Consider the following 27,426-nt stretch of genomic DNA (forward strand, 5'->3'; position numbering starts at 1 on the left):
GTTCTGGGCCCTGAGAAGACAGACAAACAGGATTTCTGTTCCTGTCCCACATGCATCGAGCTTGAATTCTAGTGGGGAGACAGTCACTGAACAGTCGACTTTACCCATAACGAGTAAGAATGCCAAGCTTCCCTTGAGACTGTGTTTGCTTTCATCTCTTCCTGCATCGGTACCTGTGGATTAAGGGGCAAAGATTCTGGGCCTGATTTGCCAACAGCAGAGTTGCCTTTGCTCCAATCCTTTATCCTTTTTTTAAAAAAAATTTTTATTGGAGTATAGTTGATTTACAATGTTCTGTTAGTTTCAGGTGTACAGCAGTCCAATCCTTTATCCTTTATTCTCCTCTGTCTCCTTATAGCAGGCAGTGGCTTGAGGCCCTCCATCCATTGAACAAATATCTCCTGTGCACCTATTGTGTATAAGTAACTTCTGGGGATACAGCAGTAAACTGGAAACAGTCCTGGCCCTTGAGAAGCTGGCACTGAGCCCAGCACTAGGGGCTGCTGGGATGGCATAGAGAGGCCCCCGATCCTGGCACATGGCAAGGGTCGGGGGGAGAGGAGCACGCTCCAGGCAGAGGGAACTAGTTGTGTGCAGGAAGCTGCGAGGCACGGGGTCAGGCTGCAACACTGAGCTTCTGTGGGGAGGGGGGATTGTCATAAAACAAAACCTTTACTAAGTGTAACACACATAAGGAAAAGTGAGCATTATCATCAGATATGTACAGCTCGACGAGATTTCACAAACTGAGCACACTTTGCTCAGCACCTGGAATAAGAAACAGGATGTCATCAGCACCTCTAGAAGACCCCCTGTGTCCCCTTCTAGTCACCACCTGCCTGCAAGGGTCATCACTAGCTGGACTTCGTACAGCACACAATGGTTTTGTCTGCTTTTGTACTTTTTATGGATAGAATCATACTGTAAATACTCTTCTGTGCCTGGTTTCTTCCACTCAACATTACGTTTGTGAGATTCATCCACACAGGTGCATGGAGTTGTTGATTGTTCATTTTCATTTCCATATAAGATTCCATTGTATGAATGGACAATGTCTCTCTCCATTCTGCTGCTGGACATCTGGCTAGTTTCCAGTTTGGGGAAACCCAAAGAGTGCTGCTGTGAACGTTCTAGTATGTCTTTGGTGAGTGTGTACATGCATTTCTACTGGAAATGCCTATTGTAGAGTTGCTGGACATTAAGGTATGTGTAAAGCTCTAATAGACCAGTTTTCCACAACAGTTACATTGACTTACATTCCCACTGACACAGTAGAAGAGTTCCAGTTGCTCCACATCTTTGCTAACACTTAATAGTATCTTTTTTTTTTTTAAGTCATTCTGGTGGGTGTATAATAATACCTCGTTGCAGTTTAAAATTGCATTTTCCTGAATACCTTTTCAAGTGTGCTCCAAGAGCTTTTGATATACCATTACCGAAGTGTCTGTTCTAGTCTTTTGCCTATTTTTCTATTGGATTGTCTGTCTAGAGGTGGGGGGATGAATCACTTTAATACTAGTCTCCTAACTAAAGGTGACCTGGGTTTAGCATATTTGCGTATTCACCAGCCCCTCCCTCACCCCAGTGATGGGGCAGGGCTGGCAGCCTGCAGACTCTGATCTCAGGGTGCCAGGAGGTCTCAGGGAGGGACAATACCCATGCTGCCTTGCAGGGAGGCAGCTCCTTCAAGGTTCTGGCTTTGACCCCAGCCTCAGGAGGGAGAGGGCCTGGTGGAGGAAGGATGGGGAGGGGTTAGTTTTCTGCAGATGTGGAAACCAGCTGATGACCTGGGATGTGCGCTTCTGCCCTCAGTATTTGCTGAGAAGCGACCTCTCCCATCTGGGCCAGGGAGGAGCTGACATTTGTGTAGCCTCTGCTCTAGGCCAGGCCTCTCCTGTGTTCTCCTCGGCCTCAATTCAACCCATCCAGGCACGTGTTGTTATGCCAGGTCTACCTGAGGGGAAGTGGAGTTGAGTGACCGAGAAAAGCCACCCAGCTGGCAAGTGGAGGAGCTGGGCTGGAACCCATCACTTCCCCAACATCACTCCCCAGAGAGCAGGGCATGCGATATGTCCGGGACGATGGCCTAACCTTCCCGCCCACTCCTTTTCTGCTCACCCGTGGCTCCTGTTCTTAAGAGCAGATGAAAGTTTTCATCCCCAATTAGACACTTTTTAAAAAGCGGAGCCCTATGAATCATTCGACCACAGTCACACCCGCCTGCCCCTGATTTGATGGCGGTCAGGGTGGGAGATGGCTTTAGAACCTGAGGCTTCTGTGAGTCTGGGCAGAGGCAGGAAAGACAGAGGCCTGGAGCCGGCCTGGAGCTCCCCTACAGGCACAGCGATTCGTGGAGGGAGTGTTGGTCCTCCCCTCAGAGGCTGTCTGGGTGGTAGCTCGGGCCACTGGGCCGGAGAGGTGGCTCCCAGCAGGGGCGTAGGACTCCTTACTCACATGCTCCCTTGCTCTCCCGCAGAGTTATGTCATGCCCAGACCAGCAGAGGGCTCCATGAGGATTTATAGAAGATGCCCCGCGTCTCGGCGCCTTTGGTGCTGCTTCCCACGTGGCTCGTGATGGTCGCCTGCAGTCCGCACTCCCTGAGGATCGGTAAGTGCTGCCCCTACGGCACCCTGGGGGCAGCCCAGCCCTGGGCGATGCCCCTTCCACACCCCAGGTGTCCGCAGGGGACATCTGACCCTGCGCTCTGCCCTCCCTGAGTTTGGCTGGGGCAAGGGTGGTGGTGGTGGGGCAGCCGACAGGTTGACAGCTACAATCTGCTCAAGCTGCCCAGCTCCTCTTGTGATGAGAATAAAGATGCTGAGTGCCTGTTGCAGTCTGTGATGGACTCAGCTGGTCACAGCTGTAGGTGAAGGAGGGTGGGAATGGCCATGGGGCTTCCAAATCCAGGGGCTAGAGAGCAGAGCAGAGATCATCTCTTCTCTCCTCTGATCAATCCAAGAAGGCTTCCTGGAGGGTGCATTCCGATGAAGTGTTCTTGGTGCCCCTGACCCAGCTGCTTGGCAGGGCCTTTGCCTTGGTGTCTGCTCGCCCTACCCTGGTTCTGGAGAGGAAGGACAGGGCACTTCAATGGCATGTGTCCACCAGCTCCCTCCCTTGTCATTGCTGCCATGGGGGTGCCCGTTCTGGGTGTGGGCAGGCACTGCCGCCACTGGCCCCATCAGCGTCCCCGTGCCTGGCGGAAGACATGGCTCTTTCCGGGGTCCGGGAGCGCCTGAGAAATCAGCTGCCTCCCCTGCCCCCCAACACCTCCAAGGCTGAGCACAGCTCCTTAACTGCAGCTGGGCCACTGCCCGCTGGTCCGGGTCCCGGGGATGTGGCCCCAGCTGCAGAGACAAGGAGACACAGTCCAGTCCAGCAGACACTGTGTGGTCATCTGATGGCCTGGGATAGACGTGGGGTGTCGGGGATTGGGGTGTGTACATGTGTATAGGGAAGGGAGTCATTGTGGACAGACAGGTGGGGCACAGCAGTGAGGAATCCAGGCAGGTTGTGTTGGTCACAAGAAGATCAGTCCAATGGCAGGACCCCCGGGCAAGGCTAGGTAACAGCCCTAGAGGGACCGAAACACCAGGCAAGTTATCCAGACGGGGGCCCACCTGAAGCCCCTCTGCCCAGACTGGGGTGGGAAGGGGGGGGGAAAGTGGATCCTGTGAATGAGGCAGGATCCTAAACTTGAACCTGAAAGGGTTAGAGGATGATTTAGAATGAAGATCATGATGCAGAATCCCAGGGACTTGGCCTAAAGCTCCTGAATTCCTCTACTTGCAATTAGGACTGGTTCTGAGGTCCCAGAGATTGGCATGATCGTGGTGTGGGTGGTCAGGAGGCCCTGGCAAGGCCAGGCATCGTGGGCCAGAGGCTGAGCTGCAGGTCCCCGAGTTACTCCGTGTTCCGTCGTGGGTACATGGGCACGTCTCTCTGTGCATGTGCAGTGGCCGCTGATTGGAATCAGAAACAAGGACCAGTGACTCAGTTCTTCCCCTCGTCCTGCCTTTGGCTCACCACTCTGCATACTTGAAAAAAGGAATTAAAAACAAAATCTTCTCTCCCTCTTCCCCATTCACTTCTACTGAAACTTCAAAACCTAATATAATTGTGCTTAGCAGCAATGTAAAACGGTTCATATCCTTAAGATGCTTAATTTATAAGATGCCTCCAGTTATTCAGCATTTGCTGTGAGGTTTTCTCCTCCTCTAAATGAGTGGCTAAAGCGGTAACCCATCAATTTCCATTTGTCCCTAATGGGAAGCGGAAAGGGATTGAGCCGGAATTGGCAGCTCCTCGCGGCCTCGGCTCTCCTGACACTTGTTCCCTGGGAGAGAAGCAGAAAGTGGAGCTGACAGATCCCTGTCTGGCCTGCTGTGCGACAGTGGAGGGCTTCAAAGGGACCCTCAAGCTCCCATCCCCACACTTGGAACAATGCTTGTCCAGTTCTGTCCTCTCTGCTGGCACTCGTTCTGGTTCATGCCAGGCCACGTCCAGCTGATTTCCAGCCAGGGGCCCTGCTGGCTGGCAAGGTCAGACTGGGCCTAATCTACAGAGGCCAGGAAGCAGAGTGAAGTCAACAAAGAGAGAGGAAAGTAAAGAAAAGCCAAAACAGCAATGCCAGGGCTTGTTTTGCTGTCTCCTTGGTTATCCTGGGAGCCAGGAGCTTTATGGATGGAAAGGTGCTAATTACACGGACTCCAGAGGGGATGTGGAGTAGGGCAGGGATGGGAGGAGAAGTAGGTCAAGAAAACACAAGTAGCTGTGCTTAGCGGCAGGCAGCCTTCCACACAGATGGGCTGGACCAGCGTTGATGGCGACGGGTCCCCCAAGTCCTCCGGAGGCTCGCAGGAAGGGGAGGGGCTGCTGCTGCTTCCCCCACTTCCCACGGGTCACATCTCCCCACACTTGATTCTTCCGGGGTTCCTCCCAAACCTCCAGCCTCAGAGTAGATGGCTGTGAGAGTGGGGCTGCACGAAGGGACCGGGAATCTCGGAGATAAATTGCCCCACCTGCTCCAACCCCCGCCCCGCTTGTCAGCTGGTGCCAACGTGGATGTTTGTAAAGAGGTGGCGAGCCCACTGCCCTGCCGTGGGACTGCTGCTTTTCATTCAAGTGAGGCACGGGGCGGGAGATGCAGCCAAATTGTCTATTACAGTGTCCGGTGTTTACTCAACGAATGAGGCTTTGGGTAAGGGAAAGGGATTTTATTTATGATGGCAAGGCTGCCCGCATAAATGCCCCAAACTCTCACGCATATGTCAACCTGTTTCAGTCATCTTTCTTCTGAAAATGTCTTTTGATTTTGCTTCTGTCCCTCTGGGTCCTCTGAGTGATGACTGTTGAGAGCCGCAAGTTAATAAATGCCCCGAAAAGACCACCCTCACCATCTCTTCAGCCCTCCATGACTTAAAGGGATCATCATTATATCTTAGAACTGTAAAGGATTCTATGGATTCCATTTTCCAACCTGCTCATTTCACAGATGAGGAGGGAGGCCCAGAGGGGGTGGTGATTTGGCCAAGGTCACACAGCAAGTAGGGGGCGGGGCTGGTGGCAGTCAGATCATCTTTTTCCGACCATTCTCCCATTCCCCTGTTCCAGCACACTTACTGGGTTGTGCTCTGATTATTATGGCATTTTCCCACCAGATTCTGAATTCCAAGGGAGATCACCAAGTAACACAGGTCCTGACACTTGACGTATGCAAGCATATCACACAAACTCAGTGAATGGGTGGGTGGATGAGTCCACGGCCCTTGCAAGATGTGGTTTCCCAAGAACACCTTCAGCATCATTGTTCTAAAGTTTCTTCTGGTCTTCCCTGTACTTAAAGAGGTAGACTTATTGAAAGAAGTAGAAGAAAAAGGAGGAGGAGGAGAAAGAGAAAATGTCCATCTATCTGTCTTAGTTAAAAGAGAAAAGAGGAATGGGCTGGAGATCCTGATTGGGTTCTAAGGCAAGTTTTGGCTATAATGGTAAAAACAGGGATTCAACTACTCATTTATTAATCCACTCAACAAGTATTTATTGAGTGCTATGTGCCAACACTGAAGACACAGTGCTAAATAATAATAATCCCCCTAATAATTACCACTTGGAAAGACCTCACTCTCCTCCAGGCACTGTGCTAGGTGTTTCACATATTTCAGGCAATCTTCACACCAGAATTAATGATCAGATGTTATAGATGAAGAAACAGAGGCTTGGGGAGTTTAAATAACTCATCTAAGGTCACACAGAGACTGCAGTTCGAACTTGTCTCCAAAGCTTCTCTTTCTGCTTTGCTGTACTGCAGCTTTACACCCCTGGAGACATTTGGGCTATCCCATTATCACAGCAGTCACATTAAATATATTGTGTTCTATCCGACAAAGGAATTGAAAGATGGAATCATTATTGCTTTTATAGTCTATTGCTCTTTTTTGATTCTTTCACTCCCAAATAATTTCCTAAGGGCCCAGACAAAGTCCATCAGACAGATGAGGAAACTGAGGCCTGGGGATTTGAAAGCCTCGCTCAGGGTGGTACAGAGTCCTGCTCAGTGTGGGTGGCACTAGACAGGAGCAGGTTATTGTAGCAATTGAACCTCTTTCTTGTTTAAGTTTTCCCTGTGAGGTGAAGCAGCAAGAGCTTGGATTTATTTGACACTCTGTCTTACTAGGACCCCAAGCACTTTACAACTCCCATTTTTTACTGAGGTGGTTTCCCTCAATGAGCTCCAAATCCTGCAGAGAGAATGTTAAACATAGAACATTCAAATGTTATGAAGATGAAGATAATAAGAGAATTGGGGGAGGCAAGGGGGAGGAATAAAAAGCAGTGGTTTTCTTATCCTGTTCTGCTATGCATTAAATATATCGGACACACCAAGATCCAAATATACCAACAGAATTCTGTGCCTTGCCGAGGACTCACTGTGGGGTTTTTTGAGTGGTGGGCTCTCCTTCATACTGTGACCACGTGATGTGATCACGTGATGTGATTTATGAGATTTTCATCAGGGTGTAACTCTTGATCTCTTTTCCAAATTGAGTCACCCATATAAGCAATCAGTTGGTCTTTCACATTAGTGACAAATAGAAATTGATGACTTTCTCCTTCATCTGTCACCTAGAGAGGGAATCCATGTACAAAGCTTTCTGGGACACTGATCCCTCCCCTGACGAACACCTTAGGAGATCTGTGTCTTTCTTATTATGTCTGTATTCCTGGGTCTAGCACAGTGCCTGGCCCATAGGGGTACTTCGGAAATGTTTGCAGGATGAATTATCTAATGGCAAGTTTTGAATCTTGAACTGACCTGTCAGTTTTCAAATTTCTCTTCTCACAGATGTTGGTCAGTGCTCAAAAATGCCAACTGGTTTTATTTAACAGTAAGTGTACAAAATACGTATTTGCAAGAGTAAATATTTTGCCAAAGACAGTCCATGAGGGTGTCTGCCTGCATGTGTGCTTGCACGAGGCTGTCTCTCCTCTCCTTCCTGCCCCACCCCTGCTGCCACCACATCTTCAGAGGGATGAGGGAGACTTGGCTGCCGTTAGAAAGGCATCCAGACCAGTGTACCGTGTGGAGTCATCTGTCTTCGCCTGCGGCTTGGTCTTCTGCCAGGAGCACCACACTGGATACTTTGAGGACGTTTATCTTCTCTCAACCTTTCCAGAACCCACTTGTGAACTACAGCCTCCGGCCATAGTCTCTTCTGCTGAGAAGTGAGGGATGAATTAGGCCTAGGTGCTCCATTTTACACATATGAAAAACTGGGGTCCCAGTAGGCAAAGTGAGGTGGCAAAGGCCACTGTGGCAGTGCCAGGATTCCTGACTCCCAACTGCCTGGTGACATTGGTGCCATGGTTTACAGTGTATAACATGTTCTTACACATGTGTTAATTCAGTTCCCCCAACAAGCTGCAAGGTCGGTAGAAGTAAACACATCTTATGGAAGAGGAGGCTGAGCTTCACAGAGTTTGCGGCTTGCCCAAGCTCGCGTGGAGGGGAGTAAGAGGATAGGACATCTCCCAGGCAGGGACAAAGGGGGCCTGGCCTATTGAGTCCAGTCAGAGGACCAGAGGACAGCTGAGGTGGCGGAGTCCTGAATAGCCTAGGCTGTTGGCAGTACATTCTTTTTTTTTTTTTTTTGGCTGCGCAGCTTGTGGGATCTTAGTTCCTTGACCAGGGATCGAACCCATGTCGCCTGCAGTGGGAGCATGGAGTCCTAACTACTGGACCGCCAGGGAAGTCCCAGCAGTACATTCATTCTTTCTTTTTCTTTCTTCCTTCCTTCCTGGCTGTGCTGGGTCTTCGTCGCTGCGCATGGGCTTTCTCCAGTTGCGGCGAGCGGGGGCTACTCTTCGTTGCGGTGCGCGGGCTTCTCACTGCGGTGGCTTCTCTTTGTTGTGGAGCACGGGCTCTAGGCACGCGGGCTTCAGTAGTTGTGGCACGCGGGCTTAGTAGTTGTGGCTCACGGGCTCTAGAGCGCAGGCTCAGTAGTTGTGGCACACGGGCTTACTTGCTCCGCAGCGTGTGGGATCTTCCCAGACCAGGGCTCGAATCCATGTCCCCTGAATTAGCAGGCAGATTCTCAACCACTGCGCCACCAGGGAAGCCCCAGCAGTGCATTCTTGATGGGAAAGCCACCATGGGCCAGAGTGCCGACGCCCAGGACCTCATGAAATCAGGCTGAGCTAAAGAGAACAGGCAGGTGACAGTAGGAAACATTATGTTTTCTTAAGCATATCATGGTGAGTCTGCGGGAGGAAACTGGGAAAGGTCCCAGAAGCAGGGGTATTGGAGAGAAGGGAGGCGGCTGTTGTTCCCTAGCTAAAAGCCCTAGATCATAGAGCTGATTTCCAACTAATTCTGGTACGTGGCTGCCTGTGTCCATTGGTGCTAGAATGGCCTGGTTTCCCCGGACTCTCATTTTGCCCCCTCCACACATGTGCTGACCCACAGTATCTTCCATCCTGCTGGATGAAGCCCTGCCTGGCAGAGACACACATGATTTGAGAGAACTGGCATGATAATATTTTGTCAGAATTTCAAAAGCCTGTCCAACTCTGTGAAGTGGTTTACAAGAGTCTTGGGGTGGGGAGTGAGTCATTAGCAAGCTCTAGTTTTGGGAGGGTGGTTTGTTGTAGGGAGAGATGATAATTATGGAGGGAGATTTGGGTTTGATGTAAAAGAATGTTTACCCAACGGGTGGAATGGGCTGTTCTGATACTGAGGTCCCCACAGCTGGAGGTGGCCATAGCTGGAGGTGGCCATAGCTGGAGGTGGCCGTAGCTGGAGGTGGCCGTAGCTGGAGGTGGCCGTAGCTGGAGGTCCCCACAGCTGGAGGTGGCCGTAGCTGGAGGTCCCCACAGCTGGAGGTGGACAGAGAGTTCAGCATCAGTGGGAGGGTGGACCTGGTACCTCCAGGACCCCTTCCAAGCTGGGCTCCTGTGCTAGAATACTTTAGCCTTTGGTCTGTTCTCATACTCTTTGGGAAGCATCCTATTATCACTGTGTTCTCATTAACAACCATTCATGGGAGCTTAGAGTGGAGGCAGCCATCTGCCTGATTTAAGCCATGACCCCATTCGGCCACAGTTGCTTAAGCCAGATAAGACATGAAGCCCTCCTGAGTCTCCTTACTCTGTTGGTGTAGACCTGTCTGGGTGTTTCCTTTCTCCCTGTGGCCAGCGCTGAGGTGTCGGAGAAGCACAGAGGCTGCTGCCTGCTCTCAGCCGAGCGCCTGCGTGTGTGTGTGAGCCCAAGTGGGCGGGAGACACGTGTGTGCCTCGGCGGAGCCCGCGCGTCCCACTCACAGCCTCGCAGCTCAGCTGCAGTCAAGACAGCGGTCACACTTAGCTCTCATTAGTCTGGATGCGGGGGCAGAAAGCTGGGCAGGGGTTGCCGATAGCTGTCGGGCTGGCCAGCAGCCCCTCTGTGTCTTGGTGTGTGTTTCTTCCCGTCGAGCTGAGTAAGGGGCCGATCAGCTTGTGGGGGGTCCGCTGCCTCTTAAGCCCACACCGATGAGGGGCGGGATGCAGAAGGCGGAGTCAACTCATCCAGTCCGGGCTCAGCAGGTGCTGGTGGGGCCATGCCGGGGCCATGCCCAGCCCCTGACCGGGAGGTAGTGCCACCATGCTAGACTCAGGAGGAAAACCGACGTAACTGGGGGTGGGTGACCACCTGGGGCAGCCCATGAGAGGGTCCCTCATGTCTTTCCCTCTTCCCTTAGCCCCTTCTGTCCTGACTCACCCAGTTGCCTTCCATGGCTATTCCAAGCTGATAGGGGTCTGGAGAGCAAGGGGGACACCACAGAGCCTGATGTGCTCTGGGTAGCCCTGGGGTTGGCTCGGGAAGGCTCCATCATGGTGTAGAGGTGGACGCCAGAGCCTGTGCTCTAACCAGACTGCCTGGGTTTGAATCCGAGCGCCACCCTTTACTAGTTATATGACCTTGAGTGAGAACTTAATTTCTTAATGCTTCAATTTTTTCATCTGTAACATGGATGACAGTAGTTGCTACCTCATGTTTTTATGAGGATTCAATGAGTTATTACCTAGAAAGCACTTAGAACAGTGTCAGGCGTGTAGTAGGTGCTGGGAAAGTGACACCTGTTATTGGGAATGGCACTGTTGGCATCTCTTAGCCTTCCCCTGCCTGGAGCACACTTCTCCACTCCTCCACCAAATGCTGTCTCTCCCCTTTTTCTAAATCCTGCTTTAAATTCACCTCTTTCTAAGAGCCAAGAATCCACACCCGGTTTGGAAAGCTCTTACTTCCAGAATTCTCAGAGCGCAAGAGGTACGCATGCTGACTCAGTCACACATGGGTTGCACTGTCTTCTTTGGTCCATACCCGCCTATTTTTGCAAACATTTAAAAAACCTTATTTGAATTTCATCCATCCCAGCAGCCTAACAGCATCCTGAGAGACTGGGCTCTATCTTCTCTACCTTTCCGGTGTCGTGGGCTTTTCACACTGAGGTAATGGTCCCTGCTACTGGCTAGTGGATCTGAATGATCTCTCATCTTAAAAACCTCCCTTAACCCCACATCCTTCTTCAGCTAACCCCCTATTTCTCTCCTTCCCATTGCAGAGACACTCTGCAAAAGAATTCTTATGCAAAGCTATCTCCATTTCCTCTCCTCTCTTACCCAATCAATAGGACTCCCTCCCATCAGATTTTCACCCCCATCCATGGCGCCCCCATGGCCTCATCCAATCATCTGTCCCCAGGCCTCATTTCACAGGCAGCATTTGGCATAGTCTTTCTCTCGTTCTTCCTTGAAACGCTTCTCTCTCTTGGCTTCTGGGTCGCACTCCATCTTGGTTCTTGCCCTCCCTCATTGGGCTCTCAGTCTCCTTTGGTGATTCCTCCTCGTATGTCTGACCTCTGAATACGGATGTGCCCCAGGGTTCTGTCCTTAGACCTCTTCTCTCTCCACCCACTCCCTAGTGATCTCATTCAGTTTCATAGCTTTCGATGTGATGACTCTCCAGTCTCATCTCCAACTCTGACTTCTCCCCATAACTCCAGACTTATACGCCTACTCCTCATCCCCTTTTGGATGTCTAAGAGAAACTCAAATTTGACTTGTCCAAACTGTTGATGTTCCCCTCCAAGCCTGCTTCTCCTACCGTCTCCCCTGTTTCATACATGGTCATGCCATTCTATCTGTTTGGACTTAGGTCCCAATCCTTGGAGTCACGCTTGACCCCATCTTTCTCTGATATCCCATATCCTCCCCATCAGCAAATCCTGTTTGCTGTACCTTCCAAGTATATCCAGAACCCAGCCACTTCTGGCCACCTCTGCTGTGGCTTTCCCGTTCCAAGACAATATTCTCTCTCTCTCCCTTGGATCACTGCAGAGCTTTCCTACTAGTTTCTGTGCTTCTCTCTTACTGTCACTTTTGTTTCTCAAAATGGCAGCAAGGATGATTCTTTTAAAATGTAAGTTGAATCATGTCAGTCCTCTGCTCAACTCTTCCAGTGCCTTCTCATCTCATCTCATCTCAAGTCAGAGGAAAAGAAAGAGTCCTTATGGCGTCCCTCCCACAGGGCCCTCCACGATCTGCCCCACTGTTCTATTACTATTTGTTCTTATCTCTTACTCCTCTGTCTCTTGTTCGCTCCACACCAGCCCCTCCCCCTGGCTTCCTTGGTGTTCTCTCTGCCTAGAACAGTCTTCACCTAGATGTCTGCATGGTTCACTCTCTCACTTACTGTAGGTCATGCCCTGCTCACCATCTCTCTCTCTCTCTCTCTTCCTTGCTTTGTTTTTTCTATAGCACTTGTCACCATCTGACAAACTGGGTCCTATTCGTTTATTATCTGAGTCCTCCCATCAGGCAAAGCCCTTTGTTTTGTTCTCTGCTGTTTTCCCAGCATGTAAGACAGTGCCTGGTATACAGAAGGTGCTCACTACATGTCTACTGAATGAGTGAATGATGCAGACCCAACGGAGGTCCCAAAGGAGCTTCAAACTTGAAAGCTGTTGGGAGGCAGAGATGATGATGCCCTCACTCGACACAAAAGAAGTTCTAAACAAGTGTTCCTTGCTGAGGACAGTGCACTGGCCCTGCTGGCTTCCTTTCCCAGGTTCTCTGATCCCTGCGGCAAACCCTGGGTCCGAAGGCTAATCTCCATCCCATTCTGAGGAAGTCCAAGCCAGCAGGTTAATGACTCAGCATCAAAATGAGTCTTGGCTGCTGGTCTTACTTTGTCCCTCAGATCCAAACTCCGAGCTGTTGACTTAGAGTCGCCTCCCCCAGCTGTACGGCCGTTGCAGTGCTCACGTTTCTGTCTCGTCATCAAGTCTGAAACCTCACTTTCATATTCCGACTGTTTCTGAGCTCCCGTGGGACTCTGGTCAGGCCTTGCTTGTCTTAGTCTTCCTAGAGCTTGGGGACCTGAATGTGGACCCGGCCTCCCAGCTGGGACCCTGCCCCCTGCTTCCAGCTCTTTCCTGAAGCCGCCAGTGTTAGCCGGGGTCCCTGCTTCTTGTCTGCCACAGACTCTCCCAGTGCTTCACCTGGCCTGTCTGCTTATACTTAGATTCACAAGATCTTGATGGTGGCAAGAGTCCCCAGTATAACCCAGTCCACTTTTGAAGGGCTCCGACCATCGGTTTTCCTGTCTGGTGAGCCACATCTGTCTCTCTGTGCCTTCCCCACCTACTGTCCTAGCTCTGCCTGTCCCCCAGGAGCCTGCAAAGCAGGCCTTGCGCTCTTGCCTCTCACGGCATGCCCGAGATCTGAAGCACTGTCATTTCACAGCCCCCAGCATCTTCTTTCTTTCAGAGATTCATCTGACTGTTCCTTCCTTCTCAGCATTTGGATTCCACTTGTCGTCCTGGTCACTCTCCTCTGACTAGGTTTTCTCTTTTCTCCTTCCCAGGTAGGATGTGTCCCCACATCAGAGGTAGGCACTCCCCTCATCTGCTTCCAGGCACCTGCTCCGGCCTGATGGGATCTGGTCTCCAGGTTCAGAGGCCCCGGTCCGACCCATGCCCACCAAGCCCTGGCTGACCCGTCTTTTGGCTAAAGAAAGCCTATCTAGGTCTCCATCTACATCCTGTGAAATGCGCCCTCACACCCCCAGCTCCGGCTCTTCTCAGGCTGACTTTGCTCTCAACCCCAGACCTGATGCCACTCTTTGAAAGCAGGCAGCAGGTTGCCCCCATGTCTGAAGGTACCTGTGTTAAGGAGTCGGGTGCTGGGAGGTTCCCTAGGTTGTGTCACCCCTGTGGCTTCTTCCGAGATGTGCTCTCCCATCCTTTATAGTACGTGGTCTTTCAAGCAGGGAGAGACACTGGCAGGGGAGGGAATGCCACTTGGCTGGCGACACTCATAAATTTCCCGCAGTGGCAGGGATCTAACCCCGTGAGACTGAGCTTTCAGCTCACAGATGAAAGAACAGGGATTTTCTCCGAGATGACAGAAAAGGGAAGTGGATAGCCCTGGGGGCCTCAGCAGGAAGCTCTGCTAAGGACTCGTTCCAAAGAGGCACCGGCCACGGCCTGGGTGGGAACAGATTGGCAGTAGCTGGCCTCACACCTCTGGGTAGCCACCGGGCAGCCTCGGGCCAGCGGACAGGGCAGGGGAGCGCTTTCTGATGGCCATCTGTAGGGAATTCTCCCTGCTCTTCCCGGAGCCCTTGGAGTTCCTGAACCGAAAGGGACCTTTACCTCTAACGGTGGTTGAATGCCAATTTCCCCTTTAGAGCCAGTTGGGAAAACCTCGAGAGCTAAAGGAATTTAGTTGTGAAGTGGAAATGAGTGGACTTGGTGGAGATGAAATAGCGTGTAAGTATCTATGGATCGCCCCCCTTGGAGCTCTCCCTTTATTTAATCAACTTCTTCCTCATCTGCCCAGGGATTATCTCTCAGAGAGCAGTACTGGCCGCTGGACAGGGCCACCCTCTTGCGGGATGGGCGGGAGCTGTTGCCTTTGGCTTGTGGTTACAGCCTGGGCGGGGCTCCCTTTTGGGTCTCGATCCAGTGCCTATCTTACCATGAAGCCATGAGGATGGTCACCTGGGGGAGCTTGGACTTCACATTCAAGTCTTCATATCCTAGGCATTATGGGCAAGGCAGCCTCGGATTCAAAATCCATGGGTATGACTCTCCCTTCTTAGCCACGTTCATTCAGGAAAATTATTCAACCTTTCTCATGCTCAGTTTCCCATCTGTAAGCTGGAGATAACACTTTAGCATGCAGGAGGTTATCGTGTTAATTGAAAGGAGATATGTAAAGTACCATACATGGTGTGTAGCATCTAGTAATATTTAATAAATATCAGTTCCCTTTCTTTTGTTTCTTGCAAAAATAGTAGTTTGCCCAACATTGTGGCAAGCATAATTCTGGGTGGCATCGTAGGGTAGTAGAGTGGGATTGGGCTTTATTGACACACAAACTTGGAAATGAATTATAGTTTCAGCATGTGACCTTGGGCAAATTACTTGGCCTCTGTTTTCTACTATATAATGGGGGTAATAATACTCACCCTGTCTATTGAGGTTTATGTACGATAACGTATGCAAAACAGCTAGTTAGCAGGAGGCCAATAAATAATAGTTATTATCAGTAGTTCTATTATAATTACTATTACTACAATGTTCTACTGCTGCCATAACAAATTACCACAGACTTAGTGGTTTAATCCAGATAAATTTATTAATTTACAGTCAGAAGTCCAGCATGGGTCTTGTTGAGCTAAAACTAAGATGTCAGCAGTGCTGTGATCCTTTCTGGAGGCTCTAGGGGAGAATCCATTTCCTGCTCATTTTGGTTGCTGGCAGGATTCAGTTCCTTGCAGTTATAAAATCAAGGTTCTTACTTTACTACTGGCTGTCAGCTGAGGCTGTTCCCAGCTTCTAGAGTCTGCTGCATCCCTTGGCTCATGGCCCCCTTCTTCCATCCTCAAAGCTCAGGATCATGTCATTCTCAGATCACAGCTCCCTGACCTCAGCCACAAAAGGTTTTCTGATTTTAAGAACTCATGAGATTGTATTGAGCCTGCCGGGATAATCCAGGATAATCCCCCCATCTCAAGGTCTGTAACCTTAATGACCTCTGCAAAGTCCGTTTTGCCATGGAAGGTAACACATTGGCAGATTCCGGGGATTAGGACCTGGACATCTTTGGGGACCATTATTCTGTTCCTCTGTTTGGATGGCTCCCAAGATAGGAGCCTGAGCCTCTTGAAATCATTCTCATGAGCAGTGCTGTGTGCAGGGAACTGTGCTTGCACTTCAAACTGGCCCCAGTCCAACCCTTGATCTGATTGCCTGACTCCTGTTAAGGTCAACCCTTTTGCATGAGAAGCAGACAAGCCCAGAGCCCTGAAGCCAATGCGTTCCCTCGATGGGTAGAGGGACCCCGACAGGACGGCCACATGACTGTGACTGAGACTGTGCCACAGGAGAGAGAGAGCTGGGAAGGGACTGTGTAACGGGAAGCACTTCATCACGTTGATTTAACATGCCATGGCTCTAAAGGAGTAACCTACAAGCAGAATGTTATCTGAAGCCATGTCACGTGGGCTCTGCTGGGCTTGGCTTGGAGTGATGTGTTTATTTCCTGCCATGGGGCCTAGAAAGAATAATGTCCCCCCAGAGTCCCAGCAAACTGTCTCCTACCCTGCTTGTCATCCTTCCAGAAAGGAACAGATCCTCTCGTGTTTTAGGAGGGCATGTGATACAGGAAGGTATTGCTATGAGTAAGGAATTAGGAGACCTGGGCTTTAGGGCTGGTCCAACTTTGTTCCTCTGTCCCTTGGTCCTTATTTAACGCTGACAGTGCCCTGCAGCGGGCTGGGGTCTGTGGGAAATACTGGAAACAGGATATTTTGTTGTTAATGTTCTAATGTGAAGAGGCAAAACTCAGACATGAAGGAACTCCAGGACAGCACAAAGCAGGGAAGCACTGAATGCTAACCGACCAGCTCCAGAGTTAAGCAATGATGGCTATGGTCCGGGGACCATGGGCACGTGGGCACTTTGGGCTTCCTTTTACCTTCTTGATATGTTGCCTGTTTCCATCTACTGAGAGGGCGGGGGACCATCACTTTCAAGGACCGTATCACAGAGGATGGAATGATATTCATGTGTATTGAGCACCTAATATGGGCCCATCACTGTCTGTCTATAAATTACATCATTTAATTTTTACAACGATCTTCAGAGGTAGGTTTGATAATGTCTGGTCTGTAGGTACAGAAACCGAGGCTTGGAGAGACTGAGGTCACCCATGCAGAACATGGAAGACCCTGGATTTTTTTTTTTTATATTTATTTTATTTATTTATTTTTGGCTGCATTGGGTCTTTGTTGCGGTGCGCGGGCTTCTCGTTGCGGTGGCTTCTCTTGTTGTGGAGCACAGGCTCTAGGCGTGCGGGCTTCAGTAGTTGTGGCATGTGGGCTCGGTCGTTGTGGCTTGTGGCTCTAGAGCGCAGTCTCAGTAGTTGTGGCACACGGGCTTAGTTGCTCCGCGGCATGTGGGATCTTCCCGGACCAGGGCTCGAACCCTTGTCCCCTGCATTGGCAGGCGGATTCTTAACCACTGCGTCACCAGGGAAGCCCCAGGACCCTGGATTTGAACCCAGATTTCTTTGGCCCCAAGCCCATGCTCTGTCCGCCACACTAGGCACTTCCCATCCTTGCCCCTGCTGTGCTCCCCTCCGCGGAGCCCCTCGGAGGAGTGGGGAGAAGGTGGGTATGAACGAGTTCTACCCAAGACCCCCGGGACGCCTTGATTTCTTTAGAGAAGCAGAAGGCAGACGCCGCACCTGAGCCCCGCTCATTGCCCCTTGCCCTTGCCGGTTTCCTTTGCAGACATTTGACGGAGAAATTAACTTAAAATTGAACCACAAGAGTAGCGCTGAAGGCACCTTTAGGCTAAAAATAAGAGCAGAGGCTGCGCCGCTCAGAGGGGACGAATCTGCTCGCTGCCTGTATTTACAGCCGCTTATTTATTAGATTCCAAATGATGTTTAACCAGGAATCATATGGCAGTGATCTTTGATTACTTATGCGGCTAATGCCTGAACATATATTATTATTGCTATTTATTCTGCCCTGTTAAATGTACTGGGTGCTTCTCTCCCAGGAAGGTGCCAAGGAGAGGGACCCGGAGAGTCCCTGCATTGTAAGATCAGCACAAAGCCCCAGGGGACTGAGAGAGAAGGGGGCTTGGCAGGTGGTCCTGAAGACCAGGTGACAGGCTCTGCTAGGAGTATTTTTAATTTTTATTATTATTATTTTTTGGCCGTGCCCCGCAGCATGCGGGATCTTAGTTCCCGTACCAGGGATCGAACCCACGCCCCATGCAGTGGAAGCGTGGAGTCTTAACCACTGGACCGCCAGGGAAGTCCCAGGAGTATTTTTTTTAAAAAAGGGGCAGTCCTTTGGTATAGAGGGAGTGGGGATGGGAGTTGGAGAGGACACCCTAAAAAAAAGGGAAAGAAGAGTATAAAGTAAGAGTTGGGGCTTTGGGGGTCAGAAATATCTAGACTTATAATAATAGCAACATTTATTAAGTAATATTTGTTATGTGCCAGGGACCACGCTGTTCAAAGTCGTTGAATGCTGCCGTCGTGTCTGTTTTACAGATGAGAAAGCTGAGGCTCAGAGAGTTCGATAAGTTACCCAGGGTCACACAGCTGGTGTGAGTCCGGAGCCAGCGTCAAAACCTCTGGCAACCATATGCCCATGATACTGTCCTGCCTACTTCAAAACCAGTGTCCTCTCCTCTTTTGCTTAAGCTTAACTTTTTGAATAAACAGGCCAGGAAAAGAATGGAAAACTTGTCCCTGAGGCCTGAAAAGCATGTGGAGACTGGAGTTCTTGGCTTCCTTTGTGCTTTCTGAGTGCTTTACGACCTGCTCAGGATGAGCTGCCAGCAGACCCCGGGGCATGCTCCCCCCAGGGCCACCTGGGACACACCTGGAGCAGGCCACTGGGTGGGGCGGGAAATGAGGGTTTCAGGGTGTTGAGTAAAGGTTTCTCGGACGATGGGACCTCCCTGCCCAAGCCCCAGAGTGGGGCAGCCAGGGCGTCTGAAGGTGGAGGTGGTAGAGGCCTGGGCACTTCTGGGCCCTGGTGCCCGAGGATCGGAAGTCGTGTCCCGCCACATGGGAGACCTGTCCCACCACAGCCCCTCGGAGCCCCTGGGCGCTCTCCCTTTCACCTCTCACTTCCTCCCTCTTGCCCAGCTCGTCTTTCTAGAAGGAAGCTCAAGCTCCTTTCCAGGGCATCTGAAGCCTTTGCAGGCAGGCTGCAGACCATCTAGACAGCCCCACCGTTCATCATCACGTCCCCATTCCCATCCCTGCCCTGTAAACACTCACCAGTGGGCATCCTGCCCTTCAGACACACTGGAGTCCCCGAAACGCCCCTGCCTCTCCAGTCTCTGGGCCTTTGCTCCATCCGCCTGGAATACTCCTCACCTTGCCTGCCCTGTAGAATTTTCTTCATCATTCAAGGCCTCGCTGTTCCTCTAAGAAAACTTCCCTGACTGTCCTTTCCGTCCCCACTCACAGGGCTCTCTGCCCTTTCCCGCTCCCACGGCACGGTGTGGGCGGCCGGCTCCACCTCAGCCCTCGGCCCACGTGACATAGTGATGAGCGTTGTTCAGGCGCTGGTTTCTCTGGGGGCCAAGAACACGTCTTACTACCTGTCACTCCCCCCGCCTTGCTCATAGCAGGTGTTCAGTGAACATTGGTGGGGTGAATAAATGAATGAATGAATGAATGACTCAGTTCTTGCCTTGGGCTACCATGGAGAAGATGTTTGTTCCCCTCAGGACTATATACCCAATGGCTTTGAAAATGGGGCCCCTGGGGCAGGAAACAGGGACTACATGAGCTAAGTTATACATACTGAAATAGAACAGCAAGGGGCCTGGAACATTCTGACGGGGGAAGGAGGGAAGATGTTAGCTGGCTGTGTGTCTCAGAGTTTAGAAAGGAGGAGAAAGAGACGCAGGCCGGGTGCAAAAAGTAAACTTCCAGGATGTCCTCCCAGCGCCCCTCTCCTCCCTGTAACATGACGTACAGCCTCTGGCCTTTTCAGTTCTAGCAAACACACCGTTGGAGCATCTGACCTTTAGAAGGAGGATTGCGTGCTCGGGCCAGCATCACAGGGACCCCCTGCCCGATGTGGATCTGATGCCTGACTCCCACCCGGGGAGGCACTGCCCCGCGGTGGGGTGGGCCGGCCTCGCGCCCTTTCACCCCCATGCCTCCGTGCCCTTGCCTTCATCTCTGCAGACGCAACCAGCGGCCGCCTGGGGTTTGGCCACATGCCAGGGTGTGTGAGGAGAGGCTCCTCAGACAGCCGCAAGAAGGGACGCGGTTGGGTGGAGGAAGAGTAGAGACGGAGTGGGGGCAGAAGCCGGCGGGGGCAGGAACCGGGACCGGAGAAGCTCAGGGCTCGGGAGGGAAGCCCAGGAGGAGACTGAGCCCCCGGCTGCGCGAGCTGTTGAATGTTCAGGGGCCACGTCACCCCTCTGGGCCCCCGTTTCTCCGGCTGTGGTCCTCCCGGCCCTGTGCAGCCCGGGATTCTGTGTTTCCCGGCAGTTCCTCTCTCGGGAGGCTGCAACAGATGCGTTTGCGCGTCCTCCTGGCCTTCTCCTCCGTGGTTTCCTCTTCCCTCCCTCTCTTCCCTCTGCCCCCCTAAGTATTTACTGTCCACCTGGGTTTAGATTATACCCTGATTAAGTGCCATTTAGCTGTTGGCTGCCTGTTCACTCAGTTTTATAGACGCATTCGGCGAGGCACAGGGGCCAAGGCCTGATTTTGCAGAGGGAGGGTAATGAGAACAGGGCAGCGGCGGCCCACTTAGATTGGATTTTAATAAAGTTTCCAGCTAACCTAAATCATCTACATCACAGGTGGCCCAGCGACCGCTGAGTGGAAAGGGTCAGCCTCCCCCCCCCACCCCGCTGCCTGCCCAGGCTGGGGCGGGCCAGAAAGCGCAGAATTGGGGCTGGGGGATGTGGAGGTGGCAGCCTGCTGGAGAGGAAGTGCCCTTCTCCAGCAGAGGACCCTCCTTGACGGCAAGGGTAGGGCGGCTGGGAAGTGTGCTCAAGGTAAAGGCTGTCCAAGGGGAGACAGAATGCCTGCTCTTTCTGCAGCTGTTAATTAGTTGCAGATGATGAGATAATCCATAAAAATTAACAGTGATTTCCTTCATTGTGTTAATATGACCCGGCAATAAAACTGCTGTTAAGGATGACTTTTCTCTGCATCCAGGAGCAGGTTGTCAAGGAAAAAAGAGCCCTCTGTGGGGTGGAGGGAGGAAAAAAAGGAAAACACAACTGGTGAGAGAATGACAAGGGGAGTGATTTCCAAGCTTTGGCTGGAATCATCTGAACGAAGTCAAATTGAAATGCAAATCCTGTGTCTCTCAGAGCCCTGGCTGGGAAGAAATGCATTTGGTGGTGTCACCTTGGCAGCTGATGGGCAGCCAGACGGGCAAGCGGGGAGGGCTTCCCCAGCTGCTCAGTGGAAGGGAAGACGGCCGTGGCCTCAGCTTCTGCCCCCATCGGGGAGTTGGCCTGGGCCCACAGGAGAATTCTCCAGAGAAGGGACACGCTTGCTTATGAGGCCTTTGAAGCCCAGCATGATCTGGCCTTGACCCCTCCGTCTGCATCTCTTAGAGCTCTTCTCTCTCACCCAGCTCTGCCCACACTGGCCTAATGTCAGTTTCTTGAATGTGCCCAGAGCCTTCCTGTCTTAGGGCCTCACACATACTTTGTCTAGACCATAATTTGACATCCCCGCCCCCTTTTTTTCATCCCGGGCTAAAGTATCATTTCTGCAGATAAGGCTTCTTTGACCTATACTTCTAGTGCCTGACGCAGCTTCCACATTATATGTGGAGTGAGGGATGGATGGATAAAGAGTCTTTTCCCTGCTTAAACCCTTCCCCAGTCACCTGTAACCTCCAGGTTCAAACTCAGTTGCATAGAGTGCCTGTATTCATTTGCTAGGGCTTCCATACCAAAATACTGTGTGGCTTAAACAACAGAACTTAATTTTCTCACAGTTCTGGAGGCTGGAAGTCCAACATCAAGCTGCTGGTGGGTTTGGTTTCTCCTGAGCCCTCTCTCCTTGGCTTGCAGACGGCCGCCTTCTCACCATTTCCTCACGTGGTCTTTTCTCTGTGCACATGCCCTCCTGGAGTTCTCTCTGTGGGTCCACATTTCCTTTTCTTGTAAGGACACTGGTCAGATTGGATTAAGACCCGCCCTAATGACTTCATTGTAACTCAGTCACCTCTTTAAAGGATATTATCTCCAAATATAGTCACAATCTGAGGTACAGGGGGGTTAGGTTTCAACATACAAATTTTAGGGAAACCTAGTTCGGCCCATAACAGCACCCCATGTGATCTAGCCCCTGCCCATCTCACCAGTCACATCTTCACCTACCCTCCCGACTCTGCTCTGCTGGATTCCCTGAACATGTCATACTTTACCTGTCACCATACCCAGAAGGACTTTGTCCATGCATCTGCCTGATGAATCCCTACTCATTCTCTAAAACCCAGTTTAAATGTCCTGTTCCCCATGAAGTGTTCCCGGGCACTGTTTTCCCCTCCCTCTTCCTGTTCACACTCTCTTGGGTCGTTACGTCTTAGCAACACCTTTATTGTAGCAGGTTTGCTTATGGGTCTTTCCTGAACTTGCTGTGCTCTTCTGAGAGCTTTGATCACTATAGAGTGGGCACTCTAAATTGTTGAGGGTACAAATGAATGCTCAAAAATTTTTTGAAAACTCAAAAAATGGGATGGTGAGAAGTAAACAGATCTTTTTGAAGTTGAATTGATCAGTCTTGGTAGTAAATTGGTTGTGGAGGATGAAGGAAGGTTAGAATGACCAGGTTTCTGGCTTGACCAGCTAGGTAGCCAGAGGTGTCACTTATTAAAAAGGGGAAGAATGGAAGAGGAGCAGCCTTGGGTTTGGGGTTGGGGGAAGGGGAGTTTAGGAATTATGAGATATCCAAGTCGAGATGTCAGGCAGTCAAATGGTTATAAGACAGTAGACCTCAGAAGAGAGGTCTTGGATGGATAGATAAAGAGGGGAGTCACTGGCATGTAAGTGGGATCCTGAGCCATGGGATCAGGCAGCCTTCTAGGGAGAGAACGGTGTGGAGAGTCTAGGACTGAGCAACCTAAAATGTTTACTCAAAAACATTAGTCAAGAAAGACACCATTTGGCAAAGTAGACATAGTCTAGTGAATCCACAATAAACGGCAAGATTGAAGTATCTACAAGACTTAACCAGCCAAAATATTTTAATTGGCAAGTAAGAATGGAAAACTGAATTTTATGTCTGGGGGGCATATTGGCCAATGATGGTAGACTAGCTATAGAAAAATAGGGAATGGTTTTGAAAGATCAGCATGTCTCTTGGTAGACTGGCTGACACCATGTTAGTCCAGTGTGACCTCACACTCCATCCTAGATAAAGCAAACACTAGCCCTGGAGTGTCCAGTCCAGGCTAGGAAAAGTTTTTCCTGGTGATGTGTTGGAAGATTCTCAAGGGATAAATCATGAACACAGACTTGCAAATAAGTGCAAAACTTTTCCAGACCATTAACACTTTCTGGTAAGCCTTTTTTTTTTTCTTTTTTTTTCTGGGAGAAAGCAGAATGCACCAAATAGAATATGCATTTGATTTAATTGATGACTGATGGATTCATTCTCTCATTCATACTCAATCTTAAGAAGAAAAAGAAGGATAGCATTTGATTCCTGACCTCCAAGGGCTTGTGGAGACAATACTAACACATGTGAAAAATTGAATGACAGTGTAAGACAATTTAATAACTGTAGTAAGGCAAAACATATTTAAGTGCCCAATGAAAGGTGCAGATAATATATGGTATAGGAGCCTAGTAAAGGGAGAACTCACTCTCTCTGTACCAAAGTCATCAAGGGAAGCTTTTCTGTGCTCATCTGATCCAATTGCCTGTCTTGGGGAAGTGAATGAAGGGTACTTTTTAGGGTATACAGGAAGTCAGATGGAGTCAAATGGAATCTCTGAGCCTGTACTTCTGTGGACGATGACATTTAGATCTGCTGCCATCTGTTGGTGAGTGTGGAAAGGAGCCAGGAGCACGGTCTGCAGGTGGTAAAAACAAAAGGTGCCAAGAAGAACAGGTGTTGGCACCCACCTCTCTGGGACAAGTAAGTTTTGGTTTAGCCCTTTGTCATTAAAAATATGGTCCTCAGACCAGCAGCATTGAAATCACCTGGGAGTATGTTAAAATGCCGCATCTCAAGTCCTATCCCAGACCTATAAAATCAGTATCTACAATTTAGCCAACCACCCAGGTGATTCTCCTGTTCAATAAAGTTTGAGAAACACTAATCTAGCGCTGGTGATTTAAGAACCTTCTGGGGGCTTCCTTGGTGGCGCAGTGGTCAAGAATCCGCCTGCCAATGCAGGGGACATGGGTTCAAGCCCTGGTCCAGGAAGATCCCACACGCTGCGAAGCAACTAAGCCCGTGCGCCACAACTACCAATCCTGCGCTCTAGAGCCCACGTGCCACAACTACTGAAGCCCACGCGCCTAGAGCCCGTGCTCCACAGCAAGAGAAGCCACCGCCATGAGAAGCCCGCGCACCGCAATGAAGAGTAGCCCCCGCTCGCCGCAACAGAGAAAGCCCGACCCCAGCAACGAAGACCCAACGCAGCCAAAAATAAATAAATAAAATAAATAAACTTATAAATAAATAATAAATTTTAAAAATTAAAAAAAAAAAAAAGAACCTTCTGGGCCACTTCCCGGGCCCTCCTCCCTGGAGATTCCAACTGGTGGGGCTGGGTTGAGACCTGGAAATTCATATTTTTAACAGGTACCCCCAGATGATGACTTTCCTGCCATCAGGGCAGTTGGGTTTTTTTTGTTTTGTTTTTTTTATTTTATTTATGGCTGTGTTGGGTCTTCGTTTCTGTGCGAGGGCTTTCTCTAGTTGTGGCAAGTGGGGGCCACTCTTCATTCATCGCGGTGCGCGGGCCTCTCACTGTCACGGCCTCCTGTTGCGGAGCACAGGCTCCAGATGCGCAGGCTCAGTAATTGTGGCTCACGGGCCCAGTTGCTCCGCAGCATGTGAGATCTTCCCAGACCAGGGCTCGAACCCGTGTCCCCTGCATTGGCAGGCAGATTCTCAACCACTGCGCCACCAGGGAAGCCCCCAGGGCAGTTTTGAAAGCTCAACTCCAGCTGTGGCCCATGTCCCTGGGTCAGGCCAGCTATTCACCATGCATACACCTGGATGTAGGCACTCTTCTTGCCACTGAAATCATTCTTTTCAAGACCACCAACCAAATGGCGTTTTCTTCGTCTTCATCCTCTCAACCTCCTTTACCTCTGTGCAGCAGTTATAGTTTTGATGACCTCTTCCTTTTCGAAGCTTTCTCTTGACCTTCGTTTCCATTAGTCTTTCCCATTCTTCTACTCCTAACTACTTCTTCATCTCTTTTTCTGATTCTTCCTCCCTGAGCCCTTTCCTCTTCCCTCACCCTTTCTGGGCTGTCTTGTCCGCTCTGTGGCTGTGACTACCATCTCGATGTGAACAACTTCCACGTCAGTTGTATGTGGGAGGTCCCCCATGTGTGACAGAACCATTCAGGCTGAGGGTCAGTAATGCTACCCTCAGAGGCAGCAAGTGTGTGGGCTTTAGAGCCAAACAGTCTTGGACTTGAATCCTGCTGTGCACTTGTCAGCTGATGGGTCTTGAGTAAATTAATTTGCTTTTGAGTCTGTTTACCTCTAAAGTGAGATGAATAATATCTACTTCAGAGGAATATTTTCGAGACCAGTTGAGATAATGTATATAAAATACATGACACATAAGAAATGCTTCATAAATGTTAAGTTTCTTTTTAAAAAATTCTTCTTGATAGGCACCTCCATCGAACTGAATTCCTTGTACCCATGCTACATTTTTTTCAGCTCTGTGTCTTTGCTCATAATCTTCCCTCTGCTTGGATCATTTCCAGTTTTGCTGTCTTTCAAGGTTAAACTCTGTTGCCACCTTGGTCCTGAAGTCTATGATCAACTCAATACCAAATGAGCTTTTGCACAAATATCTGTATTTCTGTTACTCTTATGGTACTTACATCACTTATACCTGGTACTATAATTATTTAGGCATATGACATCTTCCTTGTAAGACTAAACGCTCTGTTCAGGCTGGGCTTCTGACCTTATAGTAGTTTTATTTCCCAAAAGACCTGCACAGTGCCTGTCCTTTTCATGCCAGGGAAGCTCAGATGTCCTACTGGTAGTGGGTAGGCTGCATCACCTTTACCTGTGAAAGCCAACACATTACTCTCCATTACATATGCTAATAGAAGAGAGCAGCGATGTGGAGAATCAAGATAACCGACTGTCCCAACATTATTGCTGTTGGCTTTGGAAGGCACTGTGATGTTTCTGCTTCAGATTTACCTTGTTGATTATGTCTCATCAGGCACACATCGAAATGACTCTGCATTCCTTGTGCATGCACCATCTGGGAAACTGAAGGGGATGATCCCAAAGTGCACGGAGCGGTGGGAGAAGCTCATTTAGGATTTCAGTTATCCAGGGATAATCCACAAAGTGAATAATCAACCCCAGCGTAACTGAGAGATGGCTATTTTATTATTATTTCTCTCAGCTTTCTCTGGTCAAACCCCTTTATAACAATATGGGCATTCGTCAAGGGCACGCTAATCACTTATTGACATAAAATACTTCTGGTGATGGAGCAGAAGCTCTGTGTTTTGAATTGATGCCAGCCTATTATAGTAATGATGCCTTACATTTGTATAATGATTTATAAAGGGCTTTCATCTGTTGTTTAATTTTATCTTCTTGATGCCCTGAAGTACATAGAGTAGGTCTCATTTTCCTATTTGCCAAGTGTGGAAACCAAGACTCAGAAAAATTAAATGACTTCCCCAGGCTCTCTTAATTAGATATAGACAGAGCCAGGAACCGCAGCCTTTGTCTTTTTACTCTTGGGTCCCAGTGCTTTTCCCACTTTATCATGCTCCTTTAAGGAACTTCCAGTTCTTTAAGATGTTTATTATGATTCACTTGGAAGATTTCCAGGTGATTCTTTTTATAGTTTCCAATTTTCTGGTTAAATTCTTTATTTTAATCTATTCTGTAAATTTTCTTTCTGTTTTTTGAACAAACATATCACATTTAGAGTCCTTTTCTTTGAACTCTGATATCTAGATCACCTGTGGGTCTGTTTCTGTTGTCTGTTTTTTTCCCCCTCTTGGATTTTGGTCATATGGTTCTAACTCTGGGTATACCTAACAATTTTTTTTTTATTGAATGCTAGACATTGTATAGGCTGTAAGATGCTCTGATCTTCAAGAGAGGGTTTACTCTTTGCTAGACAGAGTGCAACCAGTGATCTTAATCCAACTAAAGACTGAATCGAGTCCATGTGAGGTTGTGTTTTGATAACGTTCAGTCTGATTTGCCCCTCTTCCAGGGCATAGCCAGCATTAATTGAGAGTCTGGTGTGTTCACTGGGTCCCTTCCTTGCTAGGTCCTGGATTCTAGTCTTGTCTTTTCAGTACCTTAATACTGCAGAAAAACTCTCTGCTTCATGGAGGCTTTCTGCTTAGTTTGTTTATGTTTGTCTGTTTGGGCTTCTGTTACATTCAGCTTCAGAATTTTGTAAATGACCTCAGGGGAAAACTGGCCATGCATTTGAGGCCCCTCGTGCCCCTAATTTTCTCTTTCCAGTCCTAATACTGCCAGAAGCTCTGCTGACTTCTTTGTACCCTAGCAGCAGCCCTGTGCCTGTGTAAAGCCTACATCCTCAGCCTCTTGCCCTGCGCCCAGAAATGGCAAATTCTTCTGGGTTAGAAGCCACTGTGGAACACGAGTTCGCATCGCCTCACTTTC

At 49.8% G+C, this 27,426-nt stretch overlaps 1 protein-coding gene across 3 annotated transcripts in view; it reads left to right on the forward strand.

The window, feature by feature from the left end:
- The window catches only part of GRIK4 (glutamate ionotropic receptor kainate type subunit 4), a 456,420-nt gene that overhangs the window by 134,133 nt on the left and 294,861 nt on the right, over nt 1-27,426 (forward strand). For all 3 annotated transcript variants that reach the window (XM_082339798.1, XM_082339799.1, XM_082339802.1), the window contains one exon: nt 2,477-2,608. In XM_082339798.1, coding sequence (XP_082195924.1) covers nt 2,527-2,608 — 82 coding nt within the window. In that variant the 5' untranslated portion in view covers nt 2,477-2,526. The remainder of the gene's footprint in view (nt 1-2,476; nt 2,609-27,426) is intronic.

Source organism: Balaenoptera borealis, assembly GCF_965194805.1.
Source record: "Balaenoptera borealis genome assembly, chromosome: 11".
Taxonomy (NCBI): domain Eukaryota; kingdom Metazoa; phylum Chordata; class Mammalia; order Artiodactyla; family Balaenopteridae; genus Balaenoptera; species Balaenoptera borealis.